We start from the raw sequence: 14,472 nt of genomic DNA, 5'->3' as shown, positions 1-14,472 counted from the left end.
TTAACAATATATTGATTTATGATATCTTTAAAGTACATAATTAATATCTTTTAATATGAAATATTAAAATCATAGAACAATTAAATACTTCAACTAAAAATTGATGAAAATAGAAAGCATATATAGAAAAATCAAACCTTATCTAATGATAACTGCATCTTATACATGAAAATAAAGGTACGATTCAAATAATTATATTATTATAACATATTGTTTTAGTATATAAATAGTATACTTGAAGTATTATATTGTAGAAAAATTAAAAATAAAATACAATTCAATCATATTAACAACATACATATATAAGATCTTTTTAGTATATGAATAGTATTTCTTTGATAGAAGACCTCAATTACAATATGGATGAACTATAAAGCATATATAAAGTAATTAAACTTTATACAATCATTAACTACATCTTATTCATTAAAATACATGTATGATTTAAACTTATATACTATTACAATATATACTTATAATATATCATAAACATACTTAAGTATCATATGTTATAGAAAAATAAAAAATAAAAAATGCTTTAATCATTTTAATCGTATACTGATATATAATATATAAATAGTATTTTTTTGATATACAACATCAAGCAAATACAGACTTCAATTATAACATAGATAAACTAAAAATCATACATAAAGAAATCAAATCTTATTTAATGACAACTTCAACTTATCCATGAAAATGCATATACGATTCAAATAAATATACTGTTATAACAAATATTATTAGTAAATGAACAGTGTACTTTATATTTCATGATATATAAGAATCAGAAATAAAATTTACTTCAAATATTTTAACAATATCTTCCAAGTATATTTAAAATAAACAAACAATTAGTACAAAAGAATACAAACCAAAAATTTTAAAAAAAAACCTAGAAAAAATATATAAAACCTTCTCATAAATATCTTTTCAATTCTTAAAAAAAAAAAATACCTTCAAAGCTTGAACTACAGGTTCCTCAATCGAGATTTTGCTATGTTATTTAGATTGAGCTTTAGTTGAATCAACATCAGGTTTTCTAATAATTACTTTCCTTTCTTTTAAATGTCTCGATGGAGAATCATCACTAATATTTTCTCTTTTTCTTAATGATTCAAGAGAATCTTTTGCAGCATGTGTTTTTTTTTAATTGATTTTTCTTACTTCTTCATCAACATCATTCTCTTTTTAGATTGAACTTCTATTACTTCACTAATAACTTTTTTTTATCCATCTCAATTTTAAGAAAAGCTAGGTTTAACCAAATTTCTCATAATCTGACTATTTGAATTTACAGCAAAACTGAATTTATAGAATTATTATCTATTAAAATCTCATCATAACTACTAATTTTAAGCAACAAATTGAAAAGATTCAAATTTCATTTTCAAAAACAGATAAAAAGGTAAGGTTGTAATTTAAAAGATAGATATATTAAAAGAAAAGAAGAATAGTAGAAAGGAAAAAAGAGAAACACGTGCAAAACAAGGTGTTTAAATCAACAAAAAAAAAAAAGAAAAGGTGTAAATGAAAGATAAAGATAAAATTATAGTATAAAAAAAATCTTTTACACCGTATGAATATAAAAGTAAGAAAACAAACGTAAAAAAGAAAAAAAAATTTAAGAAAAAAATAGTGGACCATGAAATTTCTTCATTAATAAATTAAGATTTATGATTTCCAACAAATTCAATCCTGGACCCATTTCGCTCTATAGAAATTGGGCTCTCTACGCTATATTGGGCCTCCAGCCCAAATTATAGGTCTGACTTCTAGATATTACACGCCAATAACATTATATGGGTCATAATTTTCTGTAAACTCTTTTCACATCAATAACTAGTTTTTTTATTATATTGAAAATATGAATTTTCTGTAACTTTTATATGGCTCACAGAGCCATAACAACTGTGCCACGTAGTAACGCACCAAAATAAAAATAAATAAATAAATCAACAAATAAGTATTATCCCTTAATTTCCTGGTTAGATCATAGCTGAATGTTAATAAAAAATAATAATTAAAAAAAGCCTATCCTTAGAACAAAAAGGAAAATTTTAAATATTATTGGTAAATAAAAGTGTACTTATCGTAGTACGAAACCTATTGTTTGGTATAATTAAGGTGCTGAGTTTGACAACTTCAAAGTCACTCCAATGGAGATATACATTGGACATAGATCATCTCTTTTCACAGCCTTCAAAAGTGAGCAATTCCCCCCTGGAGATGAAGGCCATGTTCAATGAAGGAACAATAGAAAGGCCATCCTTTTTTCTTTTTTTTCTTTTTTTTGTATTTTTTCTTTAATTTTAGTTTATTTTTTATGGGAGATAATTAACCATTAAAGATAAATTATAAGGTGCGTGTTTAATTTAAAAATTTTATGCAACTGATAATTATTTATTTGTTAATATTTAAAAATTAATGGATAATTGTTGATTTAATCCCATGAATTACTGATTTTTTCAGGTCTGTTTTAGAATTTTATTTATTTATTTAGACAATATTATTTTTTATTAAAAGCTAGTAACAATATCTTATTTTAAATTAACCTCATACAAGTGAGTTTTTTATAATTCGCAATAAATAATATTTTAATATTATACTTAGTAGTTAAATAATTATGATATTTATGATTATAGTGTCTAAAATCGAAAGATATATTTATTCTTAGAATTTAAATCTCAATCCCTATTTTTGAAATAATTTTTGTAAATACTTTTAATAATAAATATATTGAGTTAAATAAGAATAATTTTAGAATTATTAATGTTATAATCTATATTATTAAAATTAATATTATAAAATAAAAATATATTTAAATATGAGTAATATCATTATGAGCCATGTATTGATGTTCTAAACCAAATATAACTAATAAAATTTAATCTTAGGGTTGAATTTATCAGCTATTAATTATTAGCTATCGATTACTAGTTATCAGCTACTAATTATCAGTTCCAAACTAAATAGGGCTATAATATTAATATAAAATTAAATATCAATATACATTAACTACTTAATTTTAATTTACTTGAGAACAACCATATCTATGGAGATCAAAGTTGTCTGCATTGACCGCCTTATGGAACGTGATATTTGGGAAGTTAAAAAAAGATTTTGTCAATCTTCTTTCTAGTTATGGTTAAAATTTTTGGGTTTGCTCAAATTAACCATCCATCCGGGAAGCAGCCATCATTACTACCACCAAATGTAACTTTGCATTTGAGTAAATATTCATTCTCAGATGCTTATGCATATGAACATTGAGATCATTAAATCATAAATATTATATATATATAATTTATTGTGTTGTTTTTGGACTCCCTTTTGCTTCGAGATGAAGACTCAGCTGCATAATGTGTGAATAAAGCAATTCACATAATCTGCCCTAAACTACCATACTATGTATACAACACCAAAGGATCATATCCCTAAATATCGTATCATATAAATTGAATCTTCTATGTAAAGGCGAGAGGCAAAAGGCGAGAACATATACTTTTCATTGTATAAACGTGCATATTCTATATACACACAAGCTAGCTTCACCTTTTTTTTAAAATAATATTTAATTTGGCCACAGGCAGCATTAAATAAATCTTTTTACCTTTTTAGGCCATTTAAATTCAATATTTAGCTTTTTTTATTCATTTAGTTACTTTTTTTAATAAATCAAAAGTGTGAAATAGAAATGCTTATTACATAATAAAAAATAATTATTATTAGTTATAGTTTCTCCTTTACTAAATTCTAGACTCTATCTCCTCCTTTTCTTTCTACATGGAATCAGAAAAAGAAATCATGCAAGAAATTCCCAAAATTCTTTCATAAAATCCAAAAAGAAATTAAAAGTAAAAAAAATTAATTCTAATAAAACAGATTAAATCAGTAAAGCGAAATAAATTGGGTAGTGAAGAAAAGAAATACCAAAAGACGAAGATGGACTTTTCAGGAACAAACCTAAAACTATCAATGTGTGAAATTGTCGATCATGAATCCCTCGCAGTATAAAGCGTTCAAAGAATCTAAGAGGCATTCCTTCAATTGTCGATCAATTCTTGTCTATCTTCGCCTCCTTTCTTTTGTTCCGACTGGCAACGTCCATAATATTTTTGTTACAGGAGGCGAAGTTAACGGTGGCTTTGTTGCTAGAAGCAACATTGACTGTGACTTTGTTTCTAAAGGTGTCATTGACGGTGGCTTTGTTGCTACAGGCGACGTTAATGACGGTGGTTAAGTTAATGTGTATTGTTTATTTATTTATAATGAAAAATATTAATTCATATTTATACTAAATTTATCTTTATTTATTTTCTCGCTTTTTTCTTAGAAGGGCAACTCGCATCTGTAATTTTTGACAAAAAACAGAAAGTTTTGGATTTAAATCGCTAACAAAGATAAAAAAATATTTATTTATTTATTTATAGCCATAAATATTTATATAAAAGAAATTAATATGTATTCCGCTTGTAGAAAGGAATAAAAGAAAATACCAAGTTGATTAAAGAAAAATAAAAAGTGGATCCTGTTATCTAATCGGATGTGCTGAAGTGGGTCTTGTATGATATAGATACATGGCAGGATCTGATTAGAGATTGGAGATATAGAATTCTTCTATCTATGTACCATTTAATTACCAAGAAATATAAATATATTATTAAAATTTCTCTATAATTATATATTTAGGATTAAATAAAATTTATACTTACGAAGATATTATATTTTAGTAAAAATTTAGAAATTAAAATATTTTTTTAGACCTAATACTTAATATTGTAAATAAAATGATATACATTAAAAATAAAATATGTTAATATCTTGTCATAGTATATAAAAAAGATCGGTGATACGTAATAATACTACAATAAAATAAAAATAATATTATATATATTTTCTAAAATTATATATATAAATATTGCTATATATAAAAATATTTCTTTTAAATAAAATTTAAAAATTTATAATTTATTACTATAGAAAATTTATTTCTATTTATAATTATTTTCAGTCAAAATTATAATTTTTAATTATTATATAGAAATTATTTTTATATAAAATATCTATACAGAGTGATTTTATTGTATTCAAATAAAGGAGATATTGTAGAGTGAGATAGGATATATGAGATCCATGGTGCTGTGTTGTTATAACTTGAATGACAGCTGGCTTGGCTTCTTCCTTCTTGCTTCCTTTGACTTGCAATCTTGAGTTAACATTGTCCTCCTCTAATAATATTCCTTCATTATTGCTGTACGCATAACCCTGAAGTTTGCTCAAATATTTCATGAGTAATTATAAAGTGCCATTGTTAACCTTCTCCAAATACTGGACTTCAGCTTCGAATATATATATATATTTTTTTACTAGTTATTGGTTGAAATAATTATATTTACGGTTTTTTTTGGTATTTATTTTGATTCCTTTTCGTTATTCAATTTTAATTTTATTATAATATAAATTATTTCTATTACTAAAAAACTATTATATTATAATTTTCTTTTTACGATAAATCAATTTTTCGATAGCCAACATAACTCATATGATATAATGAAAATAAATTACATCAAAATCTTTAATGATTAGATTATAATCAAGTGTAAAATTAATGAACATTAATACAATCATTCTTTATAATTACAACACGAAAATAAATAATAGAAGAAACATTTTATAAGTGTGCACACGTGAGAGTGAACTAATGCTTGGAAGCTAGAAAGAAAGATGAGGGAGTTTAGTTTTTTTTGTTTTTTTTTTTTTTTCTGTTTTCTTCTGAATCATGGAAAGGAGAATCCAACCAAAACGACTTCCTACCTCAAAACTGAGGCCAGCTTGCCGGAAGCCTGTTCCCATAACCTAAATCCTTTGCCTTGTCTTCATTAAACATTTTTCCACTTTTCATGCCCACCTTTTGCCACTTCTCTAATCTATCACTCTCTCAAAATTAAAATTATTGAACACATCTCTCTTCCCACTAATAATACAATACAATACAATCCCCACATCCAAGACTTCAATTCTTTTTCTTAAAAGAAAAAATATAAAAAGAATTCAAGAAATTAAAGCCATCTCTTTCTTTGTCTTCTTTTAACCTTGGTAATAGTACTATACTAATAAATGTTTGCACGTAAGTACCAATATTGAAGAAATAAAAAAATAGTTTGCTGTAATTTTCCATGCAAATCCCTCAGTTTTTGAACCTGACCATGTTCACTTCCCTTACTTAATTCCTTCAAAACTCAGTTAACCCTTCTTGGTTTTTGAGCTTTGACATTGTATATATACTTCCACTTCCCCTGCAGCATCTCTCAAGCTCCATCGAGCTTTTTTTTCTGGTAAAGCCTAGTGTTTTTTTTTTTTTTTTATATACAGTATAATCTTCAACACCAAAAACTATGGCTAACGAGCTTAAGCTCCAAGAATTCAACAAGTACGGAACCAAGCCCTCTTCAAAGAGAAAGGGTCATGGCTTCACAACCAAGTGTGCTTCCTTGATTAAAGAGCAACGTGCTCGTGTCTACATCTTGCGTCGTTGCGCTACCATGCTCCTCTGCTGGTATATCCATGGCGATGACTAGTCGATCCAACTTGTTCATCGATCTGAAAAGGGTGTCTCAGTATATTTTGTTTCTCAAATTAATGCTCTCGTAATTTTTCTTCCCTTACACTTTGTTATATATGCTGATCCAGTAAGGTTTCATGGGCTAAGGCGTGGCTTATTCTGCTATATGTGTGCATCATCATTCTCTCCTGGAGTGCAATTCCAACCTTTTTTTAAACCCAATTGAGAGGAATCCATCAATTGGGTTTTTGGTAACACAGGAGAGTTTGTTGATGATGGTGATGGTGACATATTTGCAAAGCTACACTCTTGCTTTTTCACCAACTGGGCATCAAGTGTATATATATATATATATATCTATAGATATTGTGTGCAAGTACTAAGAAACATGGAGCTGTTATTGAAATAAACGTGGAAGGTTGATTCATTATCTCCATGCTCTTATTATTTGTTTATCAAAGGTTGTTTCCCTGTGAATTTAAGGGTTAATTTCAGTTGTATTCGGGTTTCTGATGTACCCTAGCCGGGTAGCTGCTGCTGGCCTGCTGCACTTTTTTTTTTTTTTTTTTCTCTCAAAAGAGAAAATCTTCTCCCCGTCTTAATTAGTCTTTTCGGAAATAACATGAATTTCATGTTATTTACCTGCAGGAAAAAAGAGAAAAATGAAGGGAGAACCTGTAAGCTTGTAATTTCTTACTTGTAAGTTGTAACCATGTAATTTCTTACTTGTAAGTTGTAACCATGTAATTGAGTTATTTATGTTATAATAATTTGATCTCTATTTATGAGATTGTTGTATATCTTTTTTTTTTATCAAATTTAATTGATATTTACTTTATTTGAAAATTTTAAAACCGGCAATTAATCAATATAAGATTCATATATAATTTATTTAAAATTAAAAAATATTTTAAATAATTTATCTTAAATGATTTAAATGGTCACTGTATTTTACACTTAGTTTCACTTTAGTCACAAACTTTTAATTTATTTTGTTTCTATTACTCAATTTTATTTTCATTTCAATTTAATCACTTCATAAATAAAAAATTGGCATTTGACAAAAACAATCAATAAAAAAAAGTAATTAAGATGTCAAATTCTTATTGGCAAAATAATTTAATTGTAAACAAAAATTAAAGTTAAATGATTAAATATAATAAATTAAAGTTTTGTGACTAAAATAAAATTAATTATAAAGTTTAATTACCATTTATATTATTATCTCATCTTAACTAATTTAAGGTTATTAGATTAATTGAGTGTGTCTTTGGATAACGCAGCAAAAAGAGAAACAAATTTCTTTTGAATTCGAACAATAGAACCTTAAAAATAGAATGTCCTGTAGTAGTGATATAATTCAATAGAAGTACTTACTAGTGCATGAATTGGTATGTCAAAGTGAATGACAATTGATGGAATGAAGAGAATTGTATGACTAAAATTGAATAGAATATTTGCCCAAGTATAAATGGAACTCACCAAGTTAATCACACATGCAAATGATGTAATGTTGTCTAGGATAGAACTCAGCAAGTTGTCCCACCTATGATACATATCCTGGCCCATGTTTTGGAGTTGAAGACAGACCCTTCTGTTTCATGACAAAACATAATGGCAAGTTGCAACTAAGCATGGCCAAGGAATGTGGCAACTTTTGATGAACATATGCAGCTTTCTAAGTTATGCCTGTAATGTCAAGGTGGGAACAGCTAAGGTCTTCATTCTCTCAATCTACATGCTAAGATTTTAGACATAACTTAGTTCTGTGTGATCCAAAACTAATGTTGTTGATGGATCTTCTCAAGATTAAGATTCTCGAGACATTTAATATTGGCATTTTTCTTATAGGTTAAGTATTTAAGATTTGCATTTTTCAGTATTCAGGTCAACATATCATTTTCTTTCCCCCTAAAATATCTGCATGTTTAATTATTTTAAATTCTGTAGAAGGTTCATCGAAATTGGTTGCCCTGTGGGGTTCCAGGTTATCCTACAATAATGGTAACCATCTACATCCACAAGAAAATTGCAGGGCTAAAAGGTTGATCAAAGAACAATACTTTCCAAGAATTATAATTGAGACGATAGGTTCCATCGACCATCTGTTATGAAACATTGTGTTTGTCAAGTCATCAACTTCTGTTCTCTTAGTTTTGTTTGTAAGATCAATCGAGGGCATAATTTAAGAAATCAAATGGTAAAAAAGGCCTGAACTTCAACATCAATGGAATTTTTTATTTTATTTGATATGCATTATTCAAGGAGCTGAAGGAAGTAAAAATCACTGATCAATCCAGTCTTTGAAGAGCAACATCATGTATATAGGTATATTTATAGCAGCAATGACTACAACCATCCGGAAAGTCCTCATTAGTCTTCGGATAATGATCTTTGTCTTTGATTTGCTTGTTCTATGTGCTAGTTTAATGTTTGGATCTGTATTTCCATCAATGTTCACAGATATCTCCATCTCCTGAGAAATGTTTTTTCTTGCTGTTGGTCGCATCACAGCATTACCCCTGCCCTCATGTAAAGGGAAAAAATTAAAACCAGAATAAAAAAAAATAAACTATCATGTAGAACATAGTAATATAACAATTTCCCATGTATAATCGGTAAATATTAACAAGGTTCAGTCAACTATTTGAAGTTTGTATAATGCATCATATAGGCAGTGGATGGGAAAAGGGCCCAAAGGACATATAGCAGTGGGCGAGTCACAAAATGCATACTAAAAATTGCGAGATGCAGAGATAAAAACATCACCTCCCAACTGAGGCTTTATCACCATGACATGAAGTAGGAGTATTTACTGGTTTCTTTACAAGATGCATTGTTCCTTCTGCATCCCACATCTCTTCGTACTCAAAATTCTCATCTTCATTTTTCTCTTTTGTACCTCCCTTAAACATACTGCTGTACAGTCTGATATATCCCATTAGACCACTCAAGTAACGCTCAAAACTTATGCCACTTGCTGGCCAGAAGAGAAGAGTAAGAAGGGTCAGAATGTAGAGGGAAATATACCTGACATTTTAAGCAAATAGACGCAGTAGCTTAGTAACATTATATACCCACCCTCCTCAAAAACTCGTAAGGCAATTACTATTGATACTCTACTCATCTAGTGCGATAATTACCATATGTAAATATGTGTTTGCATTGGAAGAAAGCAAAGTTGAGAAATTAACGCATCTTCTGCAGCGGATCGATTTGCTTGTGCAGAGTTACTAACAGATAGTAGCATGAAGGATGGATATAAGTTCCCCTGCTGCCAGCTTATGGTCCCTACAGAATGCTGCATATAATTATCAACTAAAGTCATTACCTCAGAAAACCTAGAAATGACAAAATTTCATGCCATTACCTCTTTTATGGGGATAGAATTTGACTCATGTGTCACTGTACACTGGTCATGATCGTGTCCTGATAATATTAGGGCCTGTAGAAGACAGCTGTATTATTGCCAGCAAAAGCATCTTCCAAATCCAAAGAATGTATCAAAGCACAATTTTACATGTGCATGTAGCTTTAGATAAATGAGCACTACTAGAGATTTGGTTTTCTTTTCTCCTATGCTTTTTTTTTTTGAACCTATCACATGCTTCAAAACGCTAAGCGGAGTCTTACAAAAGGTCCTCCTTTGAGGTTCTTTATGATTGTGACTGACTACTAACTGCATGAACTACTCTATGATTTGAAATCAAGTTCAAGTTCAGCTTTTACAAAAAAATAATCTGCAAACCACATAAGCAGATAAGCACTGCAAAGACAATTCAAGGGCATAAAAAGTGATTTACCGGCTTGAGCAATTCCAGCAATTTGTTTGAGGATTCTTCAGTTACAAAATTCTGGTACCTGCAGCAATCAACCATCCCGCGAACTGTTAAATGGCAGCCATCAATTGAATTCTACAATTTCATGCAACTTCCCTGTGACCATTTTATCAGAAAAGAACAAGAAGCTTACGTAATTTCTTGACTATGAGCAGAACGTGAAATCCGCTGCATATGAAGAGAAATGCGAGTGAGTTCATGCATGGACAGAACATAAGCATTCATATAAATTATCCCAGCCAGGATAATGAATTCAATTCACTTGGAAAAAGAAAAGTATCAACAGAGATTATGAACAAAGGGAGGATTCTGCTGAATTGACAACAAAATACCTGATTTATGATTGGGGAACTACGGTGAGAGCCACAATCGGTGTTGTCCCGCCGATACAAAGGAATATGGGTCAATAAAACCCTTGGAGCTAACTGAATGTCTACATAAATGTTTTAAAAAATTTATTAATTTATAAGTTGTAAGCATAAACTCATAGGTGGAAAAAAAGAAGAAGGAATATCATATACCCTTAGAGACATTTTTTACAAACTCCCAAGTCATGGAAGCTAAATTTCCTTGTGGGTCACCTGGAGATGGCAAAATCAAAATATGCTCAGACTTACTTTCCCTTAAAACTCCCAACAAATTCAAGTTTTATTTTGAATACTTACTAATTACTATGCTGTGCACAAAACCACACAATCAATGAAGCTTACAACAAATATTTGTGATAATGCAAACCATTTACTTTATATGATTTTATCTAATCCAGTGAGAGATCAAGAATCCTCATTTTTTTAAAGCACTGCCGAGTACCTTAAAGGATTGAAACATAGAATTGGCTAAAGTGTAAACCAAAGTATGCAACTACTCTCCACCATAGAAAACTAGGTAACATATATTACTCGGCATCAACCCAACTCCCAGCAAAGATAGCACTGATGCCACAGTCATACAGTGCTAAAACAGAGAGTACCTTCCTTGGAAACACAATCCATGCACATTGATTCTACATTGGTTAAGAGGCCTATTTTAGTTGAACGTTAAAAGTAAATCTAAACTTGTAGATACGTTAACTAGGAAGGCCTATGCAAACCAAAAATATGGATTATAATTATATGGCTTGAGAGGGGCAAAGAGCAACTAAAATTACCAGGAGCAGACAGGAAATATTACAAACTAGTGTTCAAAGTTCAGAAGCAAATTTAGCACAAGATGACATGTAACTGTTACATTTTCCACGTTTTTAAATTGGACTTGTGAGTGTGTACATCTAGTGTTAACTGCTTTACCATCAAGAGTTTGAGCGTCAACAGCAATAAACTCCACTTTTCCAACTGTAAATTGGAAGTTTCTAATCCCAAACCCTTCCACATATCGTCTAACAACCTGTATGAATGTAAAAGTACTGCTTATTAAACAAATACAATCTATGATGTATATATAATTAATTTGAAGAAGTATTCTACTAAATTTCAAGTATAGGGAACAAAATACAGACAAGAAAAAGCACTCAACCTACAAATCCCTTAAAACAAAAACTTTGAACTTATCGTGAAGATATTCAGCAGTAGATATTATGTATAAACAGCAAGTTTCAGTACCCAATTTCAAGGTTAAAACTTTTTCTAGTGCAATTCTTCATACATTTTGGAATTTCTGTGGTATATTTAATTTTCAAGTTTTCCCTGAACAGGTTCCGTCATTTCAAAAGGCAAATGTTCAGGGGGCCGGGGGAGGAGGGTGTGCTATGGCCCCTGCCCCCCACCAAACATTTTTTTTTTAAATTTTAATTTATCCTGATAGCTTCTCTGCAATTTTCAGTTTGGTCCTTTCAAAAATTTCGGCTTGGGCCCCTTGAATTTCATCCTGGCACTGTCACTGGCAATGTTCATCAACTAAGACAGTAAAAGAAATGGCTAATAAACAATATGCAGTTCCAAGAACGTGATAAATTTCAAAATACCTCTGGTTTATGAGAATTGAGGCTTGCATAGCCAATGTCATGGTTTCCAGGAATGGAGTAAACCTGAAAATCTGAATATCTTCCTTCTGAATTCATAGCAAAGATATGCCTATACCGTTGTAATGATTCCTGCCATCTTATCAGTCAAAGAATGTCAAGTGCATTCTGCAGCAGAAACTAAACAAAGACATGTAAAGAGAAGAATTGGCATAGAAAACATCAAGAGAAAGAAGCTAATAGCAGGTCATATAACGAGATGTGTTGCGAAATATATCTGAAAGATATGTTGAAATTCCAAATTGAGAGAAGCAATATAAAAACTAAGTATATAGGATAGAAATTTCTGATCAGTATGTGAAAAGACAAAATAGAGAGAAGCAAAACAAGAGGTGGATATCATATATTCGAGGTGCAAAATAGATATCCAATCTAGCAAAGCTAACAGGAAAGTTCTAATTCTTTGGTATTGTAATAGTCTGAGAATGGAAAAGCTTATGTATTGACATCATTTTAAGTGGCAAATATTATCTACAACAACAATGTGTACGCTTTTAGGCTACTTTAATTACATAGCAGCTAATTAAAGTTCCCACAAATTTCCAAGCCTTACTCTTGATCTGACAGATGAGGTCCACCATCAAAATAATCACCCAAAAACAAAATGACATCAGGTTTGAAAGGCAGGATGGACAAAAGGAATGCCCTGCGCATGTATAAGTCAGTATAAAATTGTGCAGTCTCCAAAGCAAATGATTTTGGAGGTAGATGATGCGAGGTTCTGTCCATAATCTGTCAAGAATAATAAATCTATATCAATGCATAAGATCCCAAATTCAGAAAAGAAAAATGGCGCAGTAGATAAGCAAAGCTTACCTGTGGGTCTGCTATGACAGCAACTTTTACATAATTTCCTACACCATTTATCTGAAACAGAATTTGGAAGTAATCTTTTAGTTTTCGCTAACATGTCCATCTCCATATTCACTTGTTTGCCCAAATCTATGCATTAACTAGACATGTAAGTGAATCTCTTACAGCTAATCAAGATGGCCAAGAGCATAGTGATCTATAGGTTTCAGGGGAAAAAGGATTAGGAATAGTTCTAAAATGGGGATTAGTAATATTGATGGTAAAGGATACCATAAAAATAGGATCTAGCTATATACTAATTATAGAATAAGCACATTCGGAAAAGGGGGGAAAAAGTCAATGCAGCCAAAAGAAAACACAAAGAATATAACTTTCCAGTTTAAGCTATCTCATCTAATTGATTACTAAGTAAATCTTTAAGCTTGATTTGGTAAATGAGAGTGGAAACTGAATTACCGTGGAATTGGAAGATAACGATTGAAGATGAGGCCAAGAGCAAGACCAAAGAGAGGGTACCCAAAAGGAAAACATTTCACCGTAAAGAAGCGTCGCCGCCCATATCCCACAAAGCGCCACCGTCAGCTTGTGATGCTGCTTCATTTCCTACAATCTCGTACTCTCTTCGTAGAAGACTAGTTAGTTGGTCTCAAGTTATTGTGTTTTATCAGTCAGGTGCTTGTTATAATACCATGTGGACTAGCTCATCCTACAAGAACTCTAACCTTACATGTCCTTATAAACGACATGAATAGAATCCTCTGCCGTTTGAAATGTCATTTGCCTCTCAACGACTTTCGCTTATTATAATACATTTGGACTAGCTCCATTGATTGTGAAAGTTTAAAATTTTAACCAGAGCAGAGATGAGACATTTAAGATATGCCCGATTGCAATAAAGGTTCAACATTCATCCCCATCTCATCGATATTTCAATGACCATTATCTGAATCATATTTATTTGCATTTTATGTGCGTATAGTACTCTTTTTCCTCTGCATGTTTAATAGTTTGTTGTAACGATGCCCATATTGCAAGCGGTCTTTTGTTTCTCTATCTTGCTTCTTATATGTTACCCGTTATCGGTTCCTTCCATATTTTGGGTTTTGAATCTCAATCCACATTATATATAATTAACTATTTATTTTAATTTGTTAATAATATTTTTTATTTTACTTTCTAATTAATTTTTTATTAATAAAGTAAAGAAAAAGAGAAAAAAATAAATAAAGAGAAAGAAT

At 30.1% G+C, this 14,472-nt stretch overlaps 2 protein-coding genes across 2 annotated transcripts; one reads left to right on the top strand and one right to left on the bottom strand.

The window, feature by feature from the left end:
- The first annotated feature begins 6,141 nt into the window (after window positions 1–6,141).
- On the top strand, window positions 6,142–7,363 carry LOC125370831 (small polypeptide DEVIL 22). Its single transcript, XM_048377696.1, has one exon. It carries the CDS (start codon window positions 6,399–6,401, stop codon window positions 6,579–6,581), a length of 183 nt encoding a protein of 60 aa, XP_048233653.1. The 5' UTR covers window positions 6,142–6,398; the 3' UTR covers window positions 6,582–7,363.
- Window positions 7,364–8,782: 1,419 nt separating this feature from the next.
- Window positions 8,783–14,022, bottom strand: LOC8276344 (uncharacterized protein C630.12). The gene is made up of 13 exons (XM_002525540.4): window positions 13,691–14,022; window positions 13,238–13,288; window positions 12,975–13,153; window positions 12,365–12,500; window positions 11,691–11,787; window positions 10,926–10,985; window positions 10,737–10,837; window positions 10,538–10,572; window positions 10,369–10,426; window positions 9,936–10,010; window positions 9,709–9,866; window positions 9,335–9,595; window positions 8,783–9,087 (listed from the first exon to the last, which is right to left on the bottom strand). Exons 1-13 carry the CDS (start codon window positions 13,832–13,834, stop codon window positions 8,850–8,852), a joined length of 1,593 nt encoding a protein of 530 aa, XP_002525586.1. The 5' UTR covers window positions 13,835–14,022; the 3' UTR covers window positions 8,783–8,849.
- Between the last annotated feature and the right edge of the window lie 450 nt (window positions 14,023–14,472).

Source organism: Ricinus communis, chromosome 8, assembly GCF_019578655.1.
Source record: "Ricinus communis isolate WT05 ecotype wild-type chromosome 8, ASM1957865v1, whole genome shotgun sequence".
Classification (NCBI taxonomy): Eukaryota; Viridiplantae; Streptophyta; class Magnoliopsida; order Malpighiales; family Euphorbiaceae; genus Ricinus; species Ricinus communis.
This window is presented reverse-complemented; position numbering and strand designations above follow the sequence as displayed.

Coding starts and splice junctions, on each gene's coding strand:
- LOC125370831 (XM_048377696.1), top strand. CDS start 6,399: ATGGCTAACGAGCTTAAGCTCCAAGAATTCAACAAGTACGGAACCAAG.
- LOC8276344 (XM_002525540.4), bottom strand. CDS start 13,834: ATGAAGCAGCATCACAAGCTGACGGTGGCGCTTTGTGGGATATGGGCG. Junction 10,986..11,690: donor TGACGCTCAAACTCTTGATG/GTAAAGCAGTTA, acceptor TGCCATCTCCAG/GTGACCCACAAGGAAATTTA. Junction 9,867..9,935: donor ATTCTATCCCCATAAAAGAG/GTAATGGCATGA, acceptor AATTATATGCAG/CATTCTGTAGGGACCATAAG.